The sequence below is a fragment of the Podarcis cretensis genome, assembly GCF_951804945.1.
Source record: "Podarcis cretensis genome assembly, chromosome: 11".
NCBI classification, from domain to species: Eukaryota; Metazoa; Chordata; class Lepidosauria; order Squamata; family Lacertidae; genus Podarcis; species Podarcis cretensis.
The window spans coordinates 37656584-37671980 of NC_137180.1; the positions used below are offsets into that span (position 1 = coordinate 37656584).

The window sequence follows — 15397 nt, forward strand, 5'->3', positions numbered from 1 at the left end:
ATAACAATACCTGGAGGGCTACAAGTTGCCTTCCAACTAGGATCACAAGATGGTGATTAAATTGCTATTACTGGACAAGCTAACTAGGATGGTTCGTACTATGAGGCAAAGTTGTCATGCCGTTGATGTAATATTTTAGAAACTGCAACTGCTTTTTTACGCTACTTTGCCATGCCTTTGGGATACTCACTTTAATTCTTCTCAGTAAATGATTAAGGCTTCATCATGTACATTTTACATATCTGTGTGCATGTTCTGAATCACCACAAATACAAGATCTACGGGCATCATATATTTAAGCACTAGTCTGGTTACCACAGTCCAAAAGAGATCACATGAAGGTGAGTGAGCAGGCTGACAGGAGAGGGATGGAGCGCTCTGTCTGTCTTGTGTATGCAGCAAAGAAAAGCAACAGGCTACTGCATCCCTCCTCTGCAAGCTCTTAGCTGGCTAGTATTTTTTATGGGTGAAGCAAAGCTAGTACCTTTTATGATCTTGTTTACAAAACTGGCCTATGAATTTTTGTGAGATGGATAGATGTCAATTCATCCTCAAAATTATGTTCCAAGCAGCATGTATTTCAAGCATGTTAGCATATTTTATTATGGTTCCTCCAAGCTCACTTTTTCTCAAATTCAAAACAGAGAGGGCATGTTCAAGTTAACCAAAAGAAAATGCTATCTGCTACATTCCTAATCTACTAACCATTTATTTGATTGATAAGGTAACTACTACTAAATTATTTGTCATCTATCAGAGAAAGTGTGGATGCAAGCAAGAGAAAGTTAGTATATAAATGTTAGAATATACTGATAACACAAATATGACTGGCTTAACCATGATATAGAGAGATACAAAACTAGAAGTAATATGCACACAAATATTCTTTTATTGACATCTTACATCCATGCAATCATCTGTGAAATAGTAACCTGCATTTTAAAACACACGTATGTTTAAAATGAAGTATTCCAATGCTCAAGAGCTGCAGTGTAGTAGGATCTAACTGGATTGGTCCCTTGAATTTAAATTACCTATATATCAAGAAATAACTCACTAAAAAAGGTCTCCTTTCCAGTCTTCCACATCTCATCTTTCCCTTGCCCCAAGGGCAACACTATTTGGAGATATTGATTTACATGAATCTTTGAATCTTGGTTGTTGTAGGACAGTTAATATATTCCTGTGCATGACTCAAAACACATAAAGGTCCAGTAGCTCACCCACTATTTTAGTTCATTGGATCTATTTTAACTTACATTAATATCCTGAGTTATTCTCATGTAAAGAACCTCAGTATTTTTTAAAAAGAAAAAAAGAAGAAGAAAAAAGGTTTGCTTAACTCTTGGTCACCAGACTAAACATAAATGCCCATTTCACTACTTGTCTGTTTACTTCTAGTGGAAAGGTTTTCATGATTTATGAATTCTCTTGCCCCATGAACATGATGAACAGATGTATATTCTCAAGTGACCTTAAGTGTCATACAGAATGTGCTCTCTAAAGTTTGTGGGACCTAAGTCATCTAGGATGATAATCTTCAACTGGTGAAACTGGGACCCAAGCTAGGTTACAACAATAGCACTACTACTATTCAAATTTAAAGCAAATAATTAAGAAATGGGTAACCAAATGCATGTTTGGGTTATAACTGAGTCTGATCTAGGAGGCTATAATGAAAAACATAGCTGTGAATTATTGTCTAAGGCTCCAGGAAAATAGCCCTGAATGCTATATATCCTGCAACCCACAACCTCTGGTCCATTTTTGCCAAGATACAAGCCAGTTTGCTTCTGTACTGGTGCATTCTGAATCAACCACAACCTTTAAACAGTCTTCAAGGTCAGCCTCAACTTGAGGCTCCAGAAGAGTGAGGAATACCATTACCAGAGAAACCACTGGGATCTGTTTTGTGCTGTATATAGCTATGAAAGGGAAAGGCCATTTAAAGTCCATTAACTACTCAAAGAGTTTTTGTTTTTTTTAAAGAAGGCATCCTATATATTCTCTGGCACTACAGCAGGACCTGTTGTTTTCTCCAGGACAGTGCATGTCATATTGCATTCGCTGAACTGAACAACAGGAACCAGAATATTGTATATGTAGATCATCAGCTTCTTATAGCAAAATTCAAGCTTAAACTGAAGAAAGTAGGAAAAACCAATGGGCCAGTAAGATACAATCTAAATCAAATCCCTTATGAATACACAGTGGAAGTGAGGAACAGGTTTAAGGATTTAGATTTGGTGGACAGAGTGCCTGAAGAACTATGGATGGAGGCTCGTAACATTATACAGGAGGCAGCAACTAAAACCATCCCAATGAAAAGGAAATGCAAGAAAGCAAAGTGGCTGTCCAACGAGGCCTTACAAATAGCGGGGGAGAGAAGGCAAGCAAAATGTGAGGGAGATAGTGAAAGATACAGGAAACTGAATGCAGATTTCCAAAAAATAGCAAGGAGAGACAAGAAGGCCTTCTTAAATGAGCAATGCAAAGAAATAGAGGAAAACAATAGAAAGGGGAAAACCAGAGATCTGTTCAAGAAAATTGGAGATACGAAAGGAACATTTCATACAAAGATTACCATAATAAAGGACAAAAGTGGTAAGGACCTAACAGAAGCAGAAGACATCAAGAAGAGGTGGCAAGAATACACAGAGGAATTATACCAGAAAGATATGGATGTCTCGTACACCCCAGGTAGTGTGGTTGCTGACCTTGAGCCAGACATCCTGGAGAGTGAAGTCAAATGGTCCTTAGAAAGCACTGCAAATAACAAGGCCAGTGGAAGTGTGGAAGTGATGATATTCCAGCTGAACTATTTAAAATTGTAAAAGATGATGCTGTTAAGGTACTACACTCAATATGCCAGCAAGTTTGGAAAACTCAGCAGTAGCCAGAGGACTGGAGAAGATCAGTCTACATCCCAATCCCAAAGAAGGGCAGTGCCAAAGAATGCTACCGCACAATTGCACTCATTTCACACGCTAGCAAGATTATGCTTAAAATTCTACAAGGCAGGCTTAAGCAGTATGTGGAACGAGAACTCCCAGAAGTGCAAGCTGGATTTCGAAGGGGCAGAGGAACCAGAGACCAAATTGCAAACATGGGCTGGATTATGGAGAAAGCTAGAGAGTTCCAGAAAGACATCTACAGTGGTGCCTCGCAAGCCGAAAAGAATCCGTTCCGTGATTCTCTTCGTCTAGCGGTTTTTTCGTCTTGCGAAGCAAGCCCATTGACGGCTTAGCGGATTAGCGCTATTAGCGGTTTAGCGGCTTATCAGCTTAGCGGATAAGCGGCTTAGAAAAAGGGGGGGAAAGGGAAAAAAAGTCGGAAAAACTCGCAAGACATTTCGTCTTGCGATGCAAGCCGATAGGGAAATTTGTTTTGCGAAGCGTCTCCAAAACGGAAAACCCTTTGATCTAGCGGGTTTTTCGTCTTGCGAGGCATTCGTCTTGCGGGGCAACATTGTACTTCTGCTTTATTGACTACGCAAAAGCCTTTGACTGTGTCGACCACAGCAAACTATGGCAAGTCCTTAAAGAAATGGGAGTGCCTGATCACCTCATCTGTCTCCTGAGAAATCTCTATGTGGGACAAGAAGCTACAGTCAGAACTAGATATGGAACAACCGACTGGTTCAAAATTGGGAAAGGAGTACAACATGGCTGTACATTGTCTCCCTGCTTATTTAACTTATATGCAGAATTCATCATGCGAAAGGCTGGGCTGGATGAATCCCAAGCCAGAATTAAGAGTTCCGGAAGAAATATCAACAATCTCAAATATGCAGATGACACAACCTTGATGGCAGAAAGTGAGGAGGAATTAAAGAACCTTTTAATGAGGGTGAAAGAGGAGAGTGCAAAATATGGTCTGAAGCTCAACATCAAAAAAACTAAGATCATGGCCACTGGGCCCATCACCTTCTGGCAAATAGAAGGGGAAGAAATAGAGGCAGTGAGAGATTTTACTTTCTTGGGCTCATGATCACTGCAGATGGTGACAGCAGTCACGAAATTAAAAGACGCCTGCTCCTTGGGAGAAAGGCGATGGCAAACCTAGACAGCATCTTAAAAAGCAGAGACATCACCTTGCCAACAAAGGTCCATATAGTTAAAGCTATGGTTTTCCCAGTAGTGATGTATGGAAGTGAGAGCTGGACCATAAAGAAGGCTGATCACCGAAGAATTGATGCTTTTGAATTATGGTGCTGGAGGAGACTCTTGAGAGTCCCATGGACTGCAAGAAGATCAAACCTCTCCATTCTTAAGGAAATCAGCCCTGAGTGCTCACTGGAAGGACATATCCTGAAGCTGAGGCTCCAATACTTTGGCCATCTCATGAGAAGAGAAGACTCCATGGAAAAGGGGACGACAGAGGGCGAGATGGTTGGAGAGTGTTCTCGAAGCTACCAGCATGAGTTTGACCAAACTGCGGGAGGCAGTGGAAGAAAGGAGTGCCTGGCGTGCTATGGCCCAGGGGTCACGAAGAGTCAGACACGACAAAACAACTACACAATAACAACAAAGATTAGAAATTGGGCCTTTAAGTTTCACTGGCCCAGTCCTGTGAAACACCCTGCAAAAAGAGATTCAGAAGGCGCCTTCGGTGTCAACACCTGCTGAAAACTTTTTTGGGTCCTCCATGTCTATGCAGACAATTAAGAGTACATCCCCCACAATGGACTATTAATGTTTGTTTTTAATTTATTTTTATTTTCAACTTGCTTTTAACTTTTTATTACGTTAGTGTATGATTTTTTATTTTTATATTGCTGTAAACTGCTGTGATAGATTTTTTTAAATGCAGCAGTATATAAAGAAAGAATGATTTTTAAAATTGTATGAATGGCAACAAGCAAGACTTCTTTAGAGATATTGTCACTAGAAAACATTCTGAGCTATACATCTCATTAGGACTACCTTTCACCCTCCCAGCTAGGAAGGAGGGCTAATGAGTCTAACATGCTCTAGAAAAAGTCAGCAGCTCCCCTGGTAAAATCTGACAAAGAACATCCTCTTGAAGGTAAGGAATGAACTACTTGAACAGTTACTGGCATAATTATCCTGTCCAATAAAGCCTAATAAGCACCAGCCTTTGTTTCATTTCTCTAAGGATGTCCCAAGATGATTATTTCCACAGGTTCACTAATCTTGACTTACTTTGTGCTCTCAAAGTGTCTTTTGTCATGGAGTTCCCTACTTGACCAGTAATAACCTGAGCTTCTTGTTCTAGAAAGGAACCACCTCTTTACTTCACATAATGTGCTTGGTTACTATACGCATGACATCCCATTACAATACAGACAGATACCCTATGGTATTTCATTCTATACTTCATACAGCTGCACAGATGAAAATGTCCATAACTAAAGACCCTAATGCATTCTACTTAAACTAGATCCCAACAAAGCATTATGGAAAAACTGAATTATTAGTCTAATTCAGAATATAATGTACAATTCTATGACAACAGCATTTTAATTTTGAAATCTCCAGTGACAAAGTGAAAAGATGCACTGAACATCTATTATGCAAGAAAAGTTTTAAATGCTTGAGTACATTTGCTGAATGAAATGTGGTTAAGACTGATGTCATTAGTATACAGTGGGAAAGGGGTTATTTCTAACGTTCCAAAGGTTACGCTGCATTAAGACCTTACTCCCAAACTATTATTTTAAATTGGACTAAAGAATAGTAATTGAGTGGTACATTAAATTTTCAAGTATAGGAGAAGTTCAAGCTGCCTGCAGAACTGACAGATACTTCTAAATAAGAATATATGGGTAACTTCAGTTTTCAGTTATGATAAATTATCTAAAGAAATCTCTATTATCCACTTGTGTTTAAATGTTACAGTAGTACCAGATGTTACACATGGCCACAGTTTATACTAAAGACAGAAGTCTCTAGTCAAGGGAAGGAACATAATAAGAACCCTGACAGATATGACCAAATATCCATCTGTTCTCACAAGTGCACACACTCCTTAGTTAGGACTGCAGAAGGTTTCAGAGATATGTTCTTCACAGGCTTTAATTGTATATGAGACTGTGCAGAAATCATTAAGAACATAAAGCTTCATATATTCATTTATACAAATATATTTAAATAATAATAATAATAATAATAATAATAATAATAATAATAATAATAATAATTTATTTATTATTTATACCCCGCCCATCTGGCTGGGTTTCCCCAGCCACTCTGGGTGGCTTCCAACTGAATATTAAAAACAGTGCAGCATCAGACATTAAAAACTTCCCTAAAGAGGGCTGCCTTTAGTTGTCTTTTAAAAGTAAAATAGTTGTTTATTGCTTTGACATCTGCTGGGAGGGCGTTCCACAGGGCAGGCGCCACTACCGAGAAGGCCCTCTGCCTGGTTCCCTGTAACCTTACTTCTTGCAGTGAGGGAACCGCCAGAAGGCCCTCGGCTGTGGATCTCAGATGGGGGTGGAGGCGTTCCTTCAGGTATACAGGACCGAGGCCGTTTAGGGCTTTAAAGGTCAGCACCAACACTTTGAATTGTGCTCGGAAACGTACTGGGAGCCAATGCAGATCTCTCAGAACCGGTGTTATGTGGTCCCAGCGGCCACTCCCAGTCGCCAGTCTAGCTGCCGCATTCTGGATTAATTGCAGTTTCCGGGTCACCTTCAAAGGTAGCCCCACGTAGAGCGTGTTGCAGTAGTCCAAGCGGGAGATAACTAGAGCATGCACCACTCTGGCAAGACAGTCCGCGGGCAGGTGGGTCTTAGCCTGCGTACCAGGTGGAGCTTATACACAGCTGCCCTGGACACAGAATTAACCTGTGCCTCCATGGACAGCTGTGAGTCCAAAATGACTCCCAGGTTGCGCACCTGCTCCTTCAGGGGCACAGTTGCCCCATTCAGGATCAGGGAGTCCCCCACACCCTGTCCCCCCCCCAAAACAGTACTTGTGTCTTGTCAGGATTCAACCTCATTCTGTTAGCTGCCATCCATCCTCCAACAGCCTCCAGGCACTCACACAGGACCTTCACCGCCTTCACTGGTTCTGATTTAAAGGAGAGGTAGAGCTGGGTGTCATCTGCATACTGATGAACACCCAGGCCAAACCCCCTGATGATCTCTCCCAGCGGCTTCATATAGATATTAAAAAGCATGGGGGAAAGGACGGAACCCTGAGGCACCCCACAAGTGAGAGCCGAGGGGTCTGAACACTCATCCCCCACCACCACTTTCTGGACACGGCCCAGGAGAAAGGAGCGGAACCACCGTATAACAGTGCCCCCAGCTCCCAGCCCCTCTAGACGGTCCAGAAGGATGTTATGGTCGATGGTGTCAAAGGCCGCTGAGAGATCCAGCAGAACTAGGAAACAGCTCTCACCTTTGTCCCTAGCCCGCCGGAGATCATCAACCAGCGCGACCAAGGCAGTTTCAGTCCTATGGTGAGGCCTGAATCCCGATTGGAAGGGATCCTCCTAATGTAGCAAGAAAATGCAGCTTTATGAAAGAGTTTTTTTCATTTGGCCTAGGCTACACAGTCACTATGTAAACATTAAGGGATGGATCTGGACTGAGGCTACAATCCTAGCCACACTTACCTGGGAGTAAGTCCCACTGAATTTAATGGGGCTGACTATAGGCTTATTAGATTATCTGAAGTTACACTCCCTAAGAATTTTGCACAACAAAGGCTATCTGTCAAATCTATGGCCGTGTAGGTCATTATAATAGAAGATATATACAGAACTGATAAACATATCTGACTATTTTGATAATGTCGGTATCATGTAACATTTCCAGATCTCATTGTGCCCAATCCCTTTAACATGTAAATGTTTGCATATAATCTTGGAATCCTTCTGTCATCACATTTTATATAAAGGTGATTAACCTGTGGCCCAGCAGATGTTGTTGGACTCAAGACTCCAATTAGCTCCAGCCAGCATGGCCAATGGCCAGATACTTGTGATACTTATGTGGCCAAATGTTAGTCAACCCTCATTAAGAAGTTCACAAGCAGATAAGAAGATATGTCAAGGCCTTCATTGTCTTTTCCAGTGTTGTATAAGTGGGAACCTTGAACTTATAAGAACACAGGAAATAATGGATTCATTATATAGCTCTGCATTGCATTATCCTCAAAGGCCGAACAGGATTGTAAATTGCATTGCCTGATATTTTATTCCACATAGCATGAGCAAGTGGTTAAGTGCACTTTTCAAACCTTTATGTCAGAAAGCAGCTTTTGCTACCATTTGAACCCATTAACTTGTCTGCAAAAACAAACAAAAACAATGAGGCCTTGGTTTTTTAGAGCAGTTACAAGACAGACATCTAGAAATATTTTATAAATCATTCTGTAAGCAGTTCCATTTGAAAGCTGTGGTGCTTCAAAAGCTCATCTTATTTATGATACACACCTCTGAATAACACACAATATAATTTTGATTTTTCAAGTCTAAAGTTTATCACATAAAACATCCAATATACTTCATGTTTTAGCTGAGAGATGGTAGCGACCCCACAGGATCTCAGGTAAAAAACTGGAATTAATACCCTCAGGTATACATTTTTCCTACTATAAACAGAGTCTGTTTTTAATGTTCAAGTCTTAAACCACTGAATCATCCTACCTGGTAATCTTGCTTTGGTTTGATAAAACTGGAAGATTTCCTGGATTAAATTTAATGTGATTCTTCCACACAATAGTGTAGTTTATACTAAGGTTACCAGACGTCCCCGTTTCCTGGGGACAGTTCCCGGATTTACAAATAAGTCCCCATACAAAATCAATTGAAGTTGAAAAGTGTCCCTGGATTCATTGAAAAAAACCTGGTAACCTTAGTTTACACCCAGCAGATTCTAACCCTACAACTACCACCCAGAATGTGGCTACTATGACTTAACCAAACAGATCTGAACTATGGTGATGCTATTATGGCATAAGAAACTGGCTTAAATTTACACACACACACACACACACACACACACACACTTTTAAAATTCTTTACTTGTATTAAAAATGGTGATTTAAGGCTTTACTCCACAAACATATCCACAAATATAGTCAAGACACACTTTGCACCCACACACTACATCCCAATATTTCTCTGTCAATTCTTGATTCCCTAGTTACTTTGGGTAACTAAGAGGCAGAATGGAATAAATACTCACGGTAATACTGTCCAAGAGCTTGGCCATGCGCTTTATTATTTCGCCATGGTGTGCTGGCTGTGTCTGCAGCAGTTTCTTAATTACAACAACACTTTCAGCAACTACTATTTCTGGTAAAGACAAAGACAATAATAATTTTAAAAGAGGAAAATATTCACATAAAATCAATATCGTTTAACACAATTAAATCATTAAAGTATTTAGATGTTTTGAAAATATACTTTGTAAAATCAATACAATAATTTTGTGTGTGTCAGATGCAGATCACTTTCCAAATTTTAACAGATGTCTGTCAAGTAAAATAAAACCATAAAGAGAAGAGGCTTGGTATTCAAAATCTTTAAAATCTTATTTTCTAGAGCTATGAGTGTTTTACTACTCTTAGTATTTGCATCTTTGCTATATGTGAAGCTCTGATAAAACAGATCTTGAGAAACATACAAAGCAATAGCCATAATCTTAGCTTTGTAATTGCCTGAAAAACTGCAAATATGTTTCGAAACCAAGTCATATTGATTTAGGTAAGCAATGTTCTGAAAATTGTTTTCATCAATTTAGCATCTAATTGTGTAATATCCTTTTCCCTGGTTCTAAAAAATAAAGCACACATGCCATTTAGAGTATACTGATGATGCTCAGGATGTTTAAAATAATAGAGCTAAATAAAGGTGGTAGTTCAAAGATTTACAGGGATGTTATGCAACAAAGTACTTTATTGAACAAGGAATATTCAAAGCTTGATTGAACTAACATACGTTTATAAAAACTAGTAAATCAATCACATTAATGCCAATTCTTAGCCAGGAATTACACTGAAAAGAAAAGGGCAAACCTGACCAAATGTACTATGTTCTTGCTGCAGCCTAATAGGAAAAGCAAGACATTTTATTCAATCTTCCTTCCACTAAACCACATTTAAGTGTGACGAGAACAAGCCACAGTGAACCGTGGGTTTGCACACACTGACACAGCTATGTTTGGAAGCTTCTGCTTATGATTTCCATTAACAGTTTAACAAATTGCTTGAACACTAAAGTATAGTTAATGTTAACTGTTGTTGTTTACACAAGCCAGCTTCATAACCTATGGTTTTAAGTTACTAATCACAGGCAAGCCATATTTCAACCAAATCATATTTAAGATTAAGCACAGTCTGTCAGGTTGGACTCCACAGCTGCAGTTAATCTAAACCAGAAGCAAGAGCTTCTGAACTCCTCCTTATAGCTGAACCAGAGGGGGAGGGGACAGGAATATTGGGAAGGAATGTCTTGCCTTGCAGAAGTCTTGCTGTGGCATATTCTTGTATCCATGAATCCATGGCTTATGCATGATGTCCTAATTACTAATCATCTAAGCTTTTACACCACTTTCTAGCAAGCATTAGTTAATAATGCCCAATGTTCTCAAAGTCTATCATTTGTATTCTTTACTTCAGGTATGGGGAACCACTGACCCTCCAGATGTTGCTGAAATCCAACTCCCATCAGCTCCATTTCCAGAAAGGTTTTGCTGCGTGAACTGCAGTCATCAAATACCCAAATGAGCTCATTCCATCAGACATTACTAATAGAACATTGAAATTTCTTTCTGTCTTCCTTTAGAACACACTTTAAAGCTACTGAAGGTATCATATGCCAGGAATAAAATTTATCCTATATTATTTGTTTGCAGACTATAACCCTTTAGGCACTATCTTTTTTATTTTCCTGAGAAAGAGAAAGAACAATTGGTCTTACCTGAAGTGGAAATTTAAGACTGGAACGCTGTAGACAATGGAGTGGGTACATCTCTTGTCAGCTGACACAGACAGGAGCAAAAATCTGTAAGTAGGCCTGGCTTCCTCAGTTTTTCAGATTTGCCAAGCAGCCAGGCACTGACAGAGCCACTGAAACAAAAACCAATCCTATCTGCCTACTTCCCCCTTCCCTGCTTAGGAAGAAACTACTAGAGAAGTGAAGGGGGGGAGGCACAGAATTGAAAGACTAAACATAGAGAAGCGCATCACAGAGCAGCCTAGGGTGGGGTCCATGGTCTATGGCATTCCAGTCTTAAATCTCCACTTCAGGCAAGACCAATTGTTTTATTTACTTCCTGGAATGCCGTAGCCAATTGAGTGGGACATGCCACAGTGGAGAAAAATATGGGCGGGTCCCAGCTCTACAGATGCACCAACTACAGAACTTGGTGGAGGACAGTATGACCAAAGGCTACATCAGCTGAGGATGATTGGTTCAATGTGTAATGTTTGGAAAAAGTACTAAAAGATGACCAAATGGTCACTTTACAAATATCCAGCAAGGAAGCAATGGCAAAGAAAGCAGCAGATCAGGTGGCAGCAGACCTGGTTGAATGAGCTAATACCTGCGTTGCCCAGGGCAAATTGAGGGAATCGTATGCCAGGAAAATACAGGTCCTAATCCACCTCACTAAGGTTGTACTAGTGACCTTGGCCCCTTAGGTAGAAGGATGAAAGGATACAAATAAGGAATTTGTCTTCTGGAAGGGTTTCGTTCCGTGAATGTAAACTTTGAGAGCTGTGCGGACGTCCAAGGAATACCACACCTTTTCCTTCATTCCTTCTGAAGGTGCTTTCCAGATTTCATGTCCAACAGGAGTTGGTTCTTCCCACCTTTTGCCCTAGCCCAAAAAATCCGAAGGAAAAGGTTTGGTATTCCTTGGACGTCCGCACAGCTCTCAAAGTTTACATTGAGGATCCGGATGGTGAAATGGTCCCTGCTACAACAGGGTGGGTGATACTGGAAGATGGAAGGGCGGAGCCACTGACAGAGTTTGAAGCTCCAACAACCATGGTCTTTGGGGCCAGAAGGAGGTTAGAAGCACCACTCGAGCCTTTTCCCATCTGATTTTGTGAAGAACTCAAGGAAGAATTGATTGAGGGGGAAAGGCTTAGGGCTGGCCTTGAGGCTACGGGGCGATTAGGGCATCCCATGCTTCTGCTTGAGGGTCCTGGAACCTTGAATAATAACGTATAATAATAACATATAATAATAATGGAATATTTGTCTGGCTAGCATCCACTCTCCAGGGTCCAGATGTTTGTGGCTCAACCAATCCGCCTGATAGTTGTCATCTCCGGCAATATGTTCCGCTCATAGGGAGAGCAGATGGCATTCATCCCAGTTAAAGAGACAAGCGGCTTCCGTCTGAAGAGTGACAGATCGAGTGCCATGGAATTTCGCCATGGAATTGTCGGTCCGCATCAGGACGTGGTGTGGACAGAACTGCCAAGCAAAGTGAATGATTGGTAGTCTGGCCACCCGCAGTTCCAGCCAGTTGATGGAGTTAGATTTTTCTAGATCCAGCCAGAGACCTTGGATGAATTGGTTCCAGCAGTGGGCTCTCCAATGCTGGAGGCTCGCATCCATGATAATCAGAGTTGTGAAAGGGGGAAAGCGTCTTCTTGGCCTTCTATCCTGCCTTTGACTAATAAGAATTTTCCTCTTATCCCTCGATTCTATCAGGACATCTTTTAGTGCCCTGCCTCCAAAAAGCTGACTGCCCAAGAAGGGAACGGTGGAAATATTCACTTTAGATGCTGTATCAGCATTCCAATTTTTTAACCAAAGGGTGTCTCTAGCTGCTACTTGGGATGACGTGGCTGTAGCTGCAAATTGCATAGAGTCCATAGTGGCATCTGCCATAAAGGCCTGAGCTTTCAAGAGTTTAGAGAAAGTTTGGCATTGTCGGGCAGAATCTTGGGGGGGGGGTTTTATAGCAGACCCTCAAGCCACACAATACAGGCTTGGGCACAAGATGCTGCTGTGCAGGAGGCCCTCATAGACAGGACTGCTGCATCATGGATTTTACATAGAGCAAACTCAAGCCTCCTATCAATGATATCATGAAGTTGGGCATCTCCTTCACAGGGAACCAAATGGCGTGAGGAAAGATTCAAAATTGGCCTGTCTACCAAAGTTTTAATATAAGGTGGCATTTTACTTAGAATGCATGGAAGAATCCAGTTCTGACTTCACAATGGCCTTTAACACTGACAGCACCAAAATGGAATTAGAAGAGGTGCGACTATCAATTAGTAGGGATATATCGCTATGTGGCTTTGGAGTCAAGGATGATAATCCAAAAGCTTGCATAATTTTATGTTTTAGAATGGGAGCACAAACATACAGAGAGAGGCTCATCCTGCACTGATGCACCACTCCTTTCATCATTCATTTCAGATTTCATAAGGAAGTAGGGGAGGATGGAGAGACATAACCATCATTTCCATCACTGCCCACTAGTGTAAAGGGGTTAGGAAAGGATTCCCCTACATTAGTTCCCACTTGCTGGAGAAAGGAATCTGTCTTTGGTAAGGCTGGTCACTTGGTGGGAATTTCTAATTGGAGATCAGATGATAGTGAAGCAATAAGTGCTTCTTTCAACTGCTCAATTAATGGTGCTGGATTGGTAGATTGAGGGTTTTGCACCCCTTGACCATTATCCTTGGAAAATCCTAAAAATTCTGATTAAGAGTCAGATAAGCTGATGTTAAGATGTCTTTCACCAGTAGGTGGTAGCAAATGATTAGCATTCACATGGCCAACATTGCTTTTAGGTAAGGGGGACTGAACTGAGATTGAGGAATAGGCGTAGGGGAAGGGCATTTTCTATGAACTGGGGGGGCCAGGCTTGTTGTGTCCCCCAACCTTGGAAGGTAAGAGGTGTTTAAGTTTTTGCTTGGTTTTCTTTGGAGGTGGTTCAGTCACACCTTGAGAGGGTTCCATAGTGGAGGACAAGATGGATACATATTCTCACAATATTGATAGCAGTGGAAGTCAGAAGGGGCACACAACTCGTTATGCTGAATCGTGGACCACTCTGCCGTCACTTTTAAGGTGAACCGGGAGGAATTAGCCAGCCTCAGACCTCCGATGCCGCTACTGCAGACTATGGGGGAGGGCAGCGTGACTCAGTCAAGCTCCACACATACTCTCTCCATGTCACTTAAGCGAACTGGAGGAGGTTAACTCTGGAGGTTGTACTGGTAACAGGCAAGCGTTGCATCACCAAACGAAATGGACCAGGAGGCAATACTGCGAATGGTGTAAATACCCCTCTCCCTCTGCTGTACCAGAGACCCAGAGTGCAGTAGTAAGACCATGGAACACACACACACACACACACACACACACACGATTAATAAAAGGCAGCTGCACACCTACACAAATAACAAAGGAAATAATTGCGATCCCAGAAATTTTGTGGCGGGGAAAAAATAACGTCTGAAAGAAAAGGTTAGAAAAAAAGAAACGCTGCAGCGGTGCGTTGAAATCAAAAGGAGGTGGCAACAGACAAAGTGGGCAGCTGGGCAGCTGCCATGCACTGCAACAGTGAAACAGAGACAACCAAGTAAGGGCACAAAAACAAACAACAAGAATAAAATGCCTTAAAGGAAGGAACAAAGAAAAGGGTTGTAAGTGCCTTTAAAAAAAAAAAGGAAAGGGGAAATGAAATCCCAAGGAATAGAAGGGAAGAACTAGTAGAAAAATAAGGCCAAGGAAAAAAATCAGAAAACTAATAACCCCTAGTCAGTAGAGCTGAGGAGGAACGTTCTGCCGCGTCAGGTAGGAAAAAAACTGAGGAAGCCGGGCCTACTTCTCACAGATAAAAACTTTGCTCCTACCTGTGTCAGCTGACAAGAGATGTACCCACTCCATTGGCCACAGCATTCCATGAAGTAAATTAAGCAGGTAATAATTACTTAAACCTGAATACTACTGGTCAGGAAGAGAAACAAATCATTTGTTAAAATTCTGGTATGGAAGGTGAAGAACTGTTACAACCTATGTTGAAACTTAGCCAACACTGCACCTTTGCAATGCATCATCAGGAGGCAATGGTTTTCCTGAAAGAATGGGGGGAGATGCTTAATCCTTGTCCTGCCCTTTGCTTTTCCGTGGCAACTCCCATCCAAGATGCTTTCCTACAACTTTGGTTCCAGACCAATAGTTGTAATAGAGTTGCAGGAGGGAAGCAGCTGGTAGGAAGTTAAACACTTCTTTCTTTTCTCCCTTTTCACATCTGCCCCTCCGGAAACTGCATGTCAAGGGGAAAGTGACACCTGATATAAACTCACAATGGAATTTTTAGTTTTGCCTGAACTATATGCTAGATTCAAATGTTTAACTATATGCATACAAATAAATATGTGGATTGACTTGCAAGTAAAGCCAAGCACCTATCAATCCAGGTGAATATACTGATGACATTCCA

General features: G+C 41.2%; 1 protein-coding gene across 3 annotated transcripts in view; it reads right to left on the minus strand.

The window, feature by feature from the left end:
• Window positions 1-15397, minus strand: part of AP3B1 (adaptor related protein complex 3 subunit beta 1) — a 149641-nt gene that overhangs the window by 70273 nt on the left and 63971 nt on the right. For all 3 annotated transcript variants that reach the window (XM_079995362.1, XM_079995361.1, XM_079995363.1), the window contains one exon: window positions 9164-9273. In XM_079995362.1, the coding sequence (XP_079851488.1) occupies window positions 9164-9273 (110 nt within the window). The remainder of the gene's footprint in view (window positions 1-9163; window positions 9274-15397) is intronic.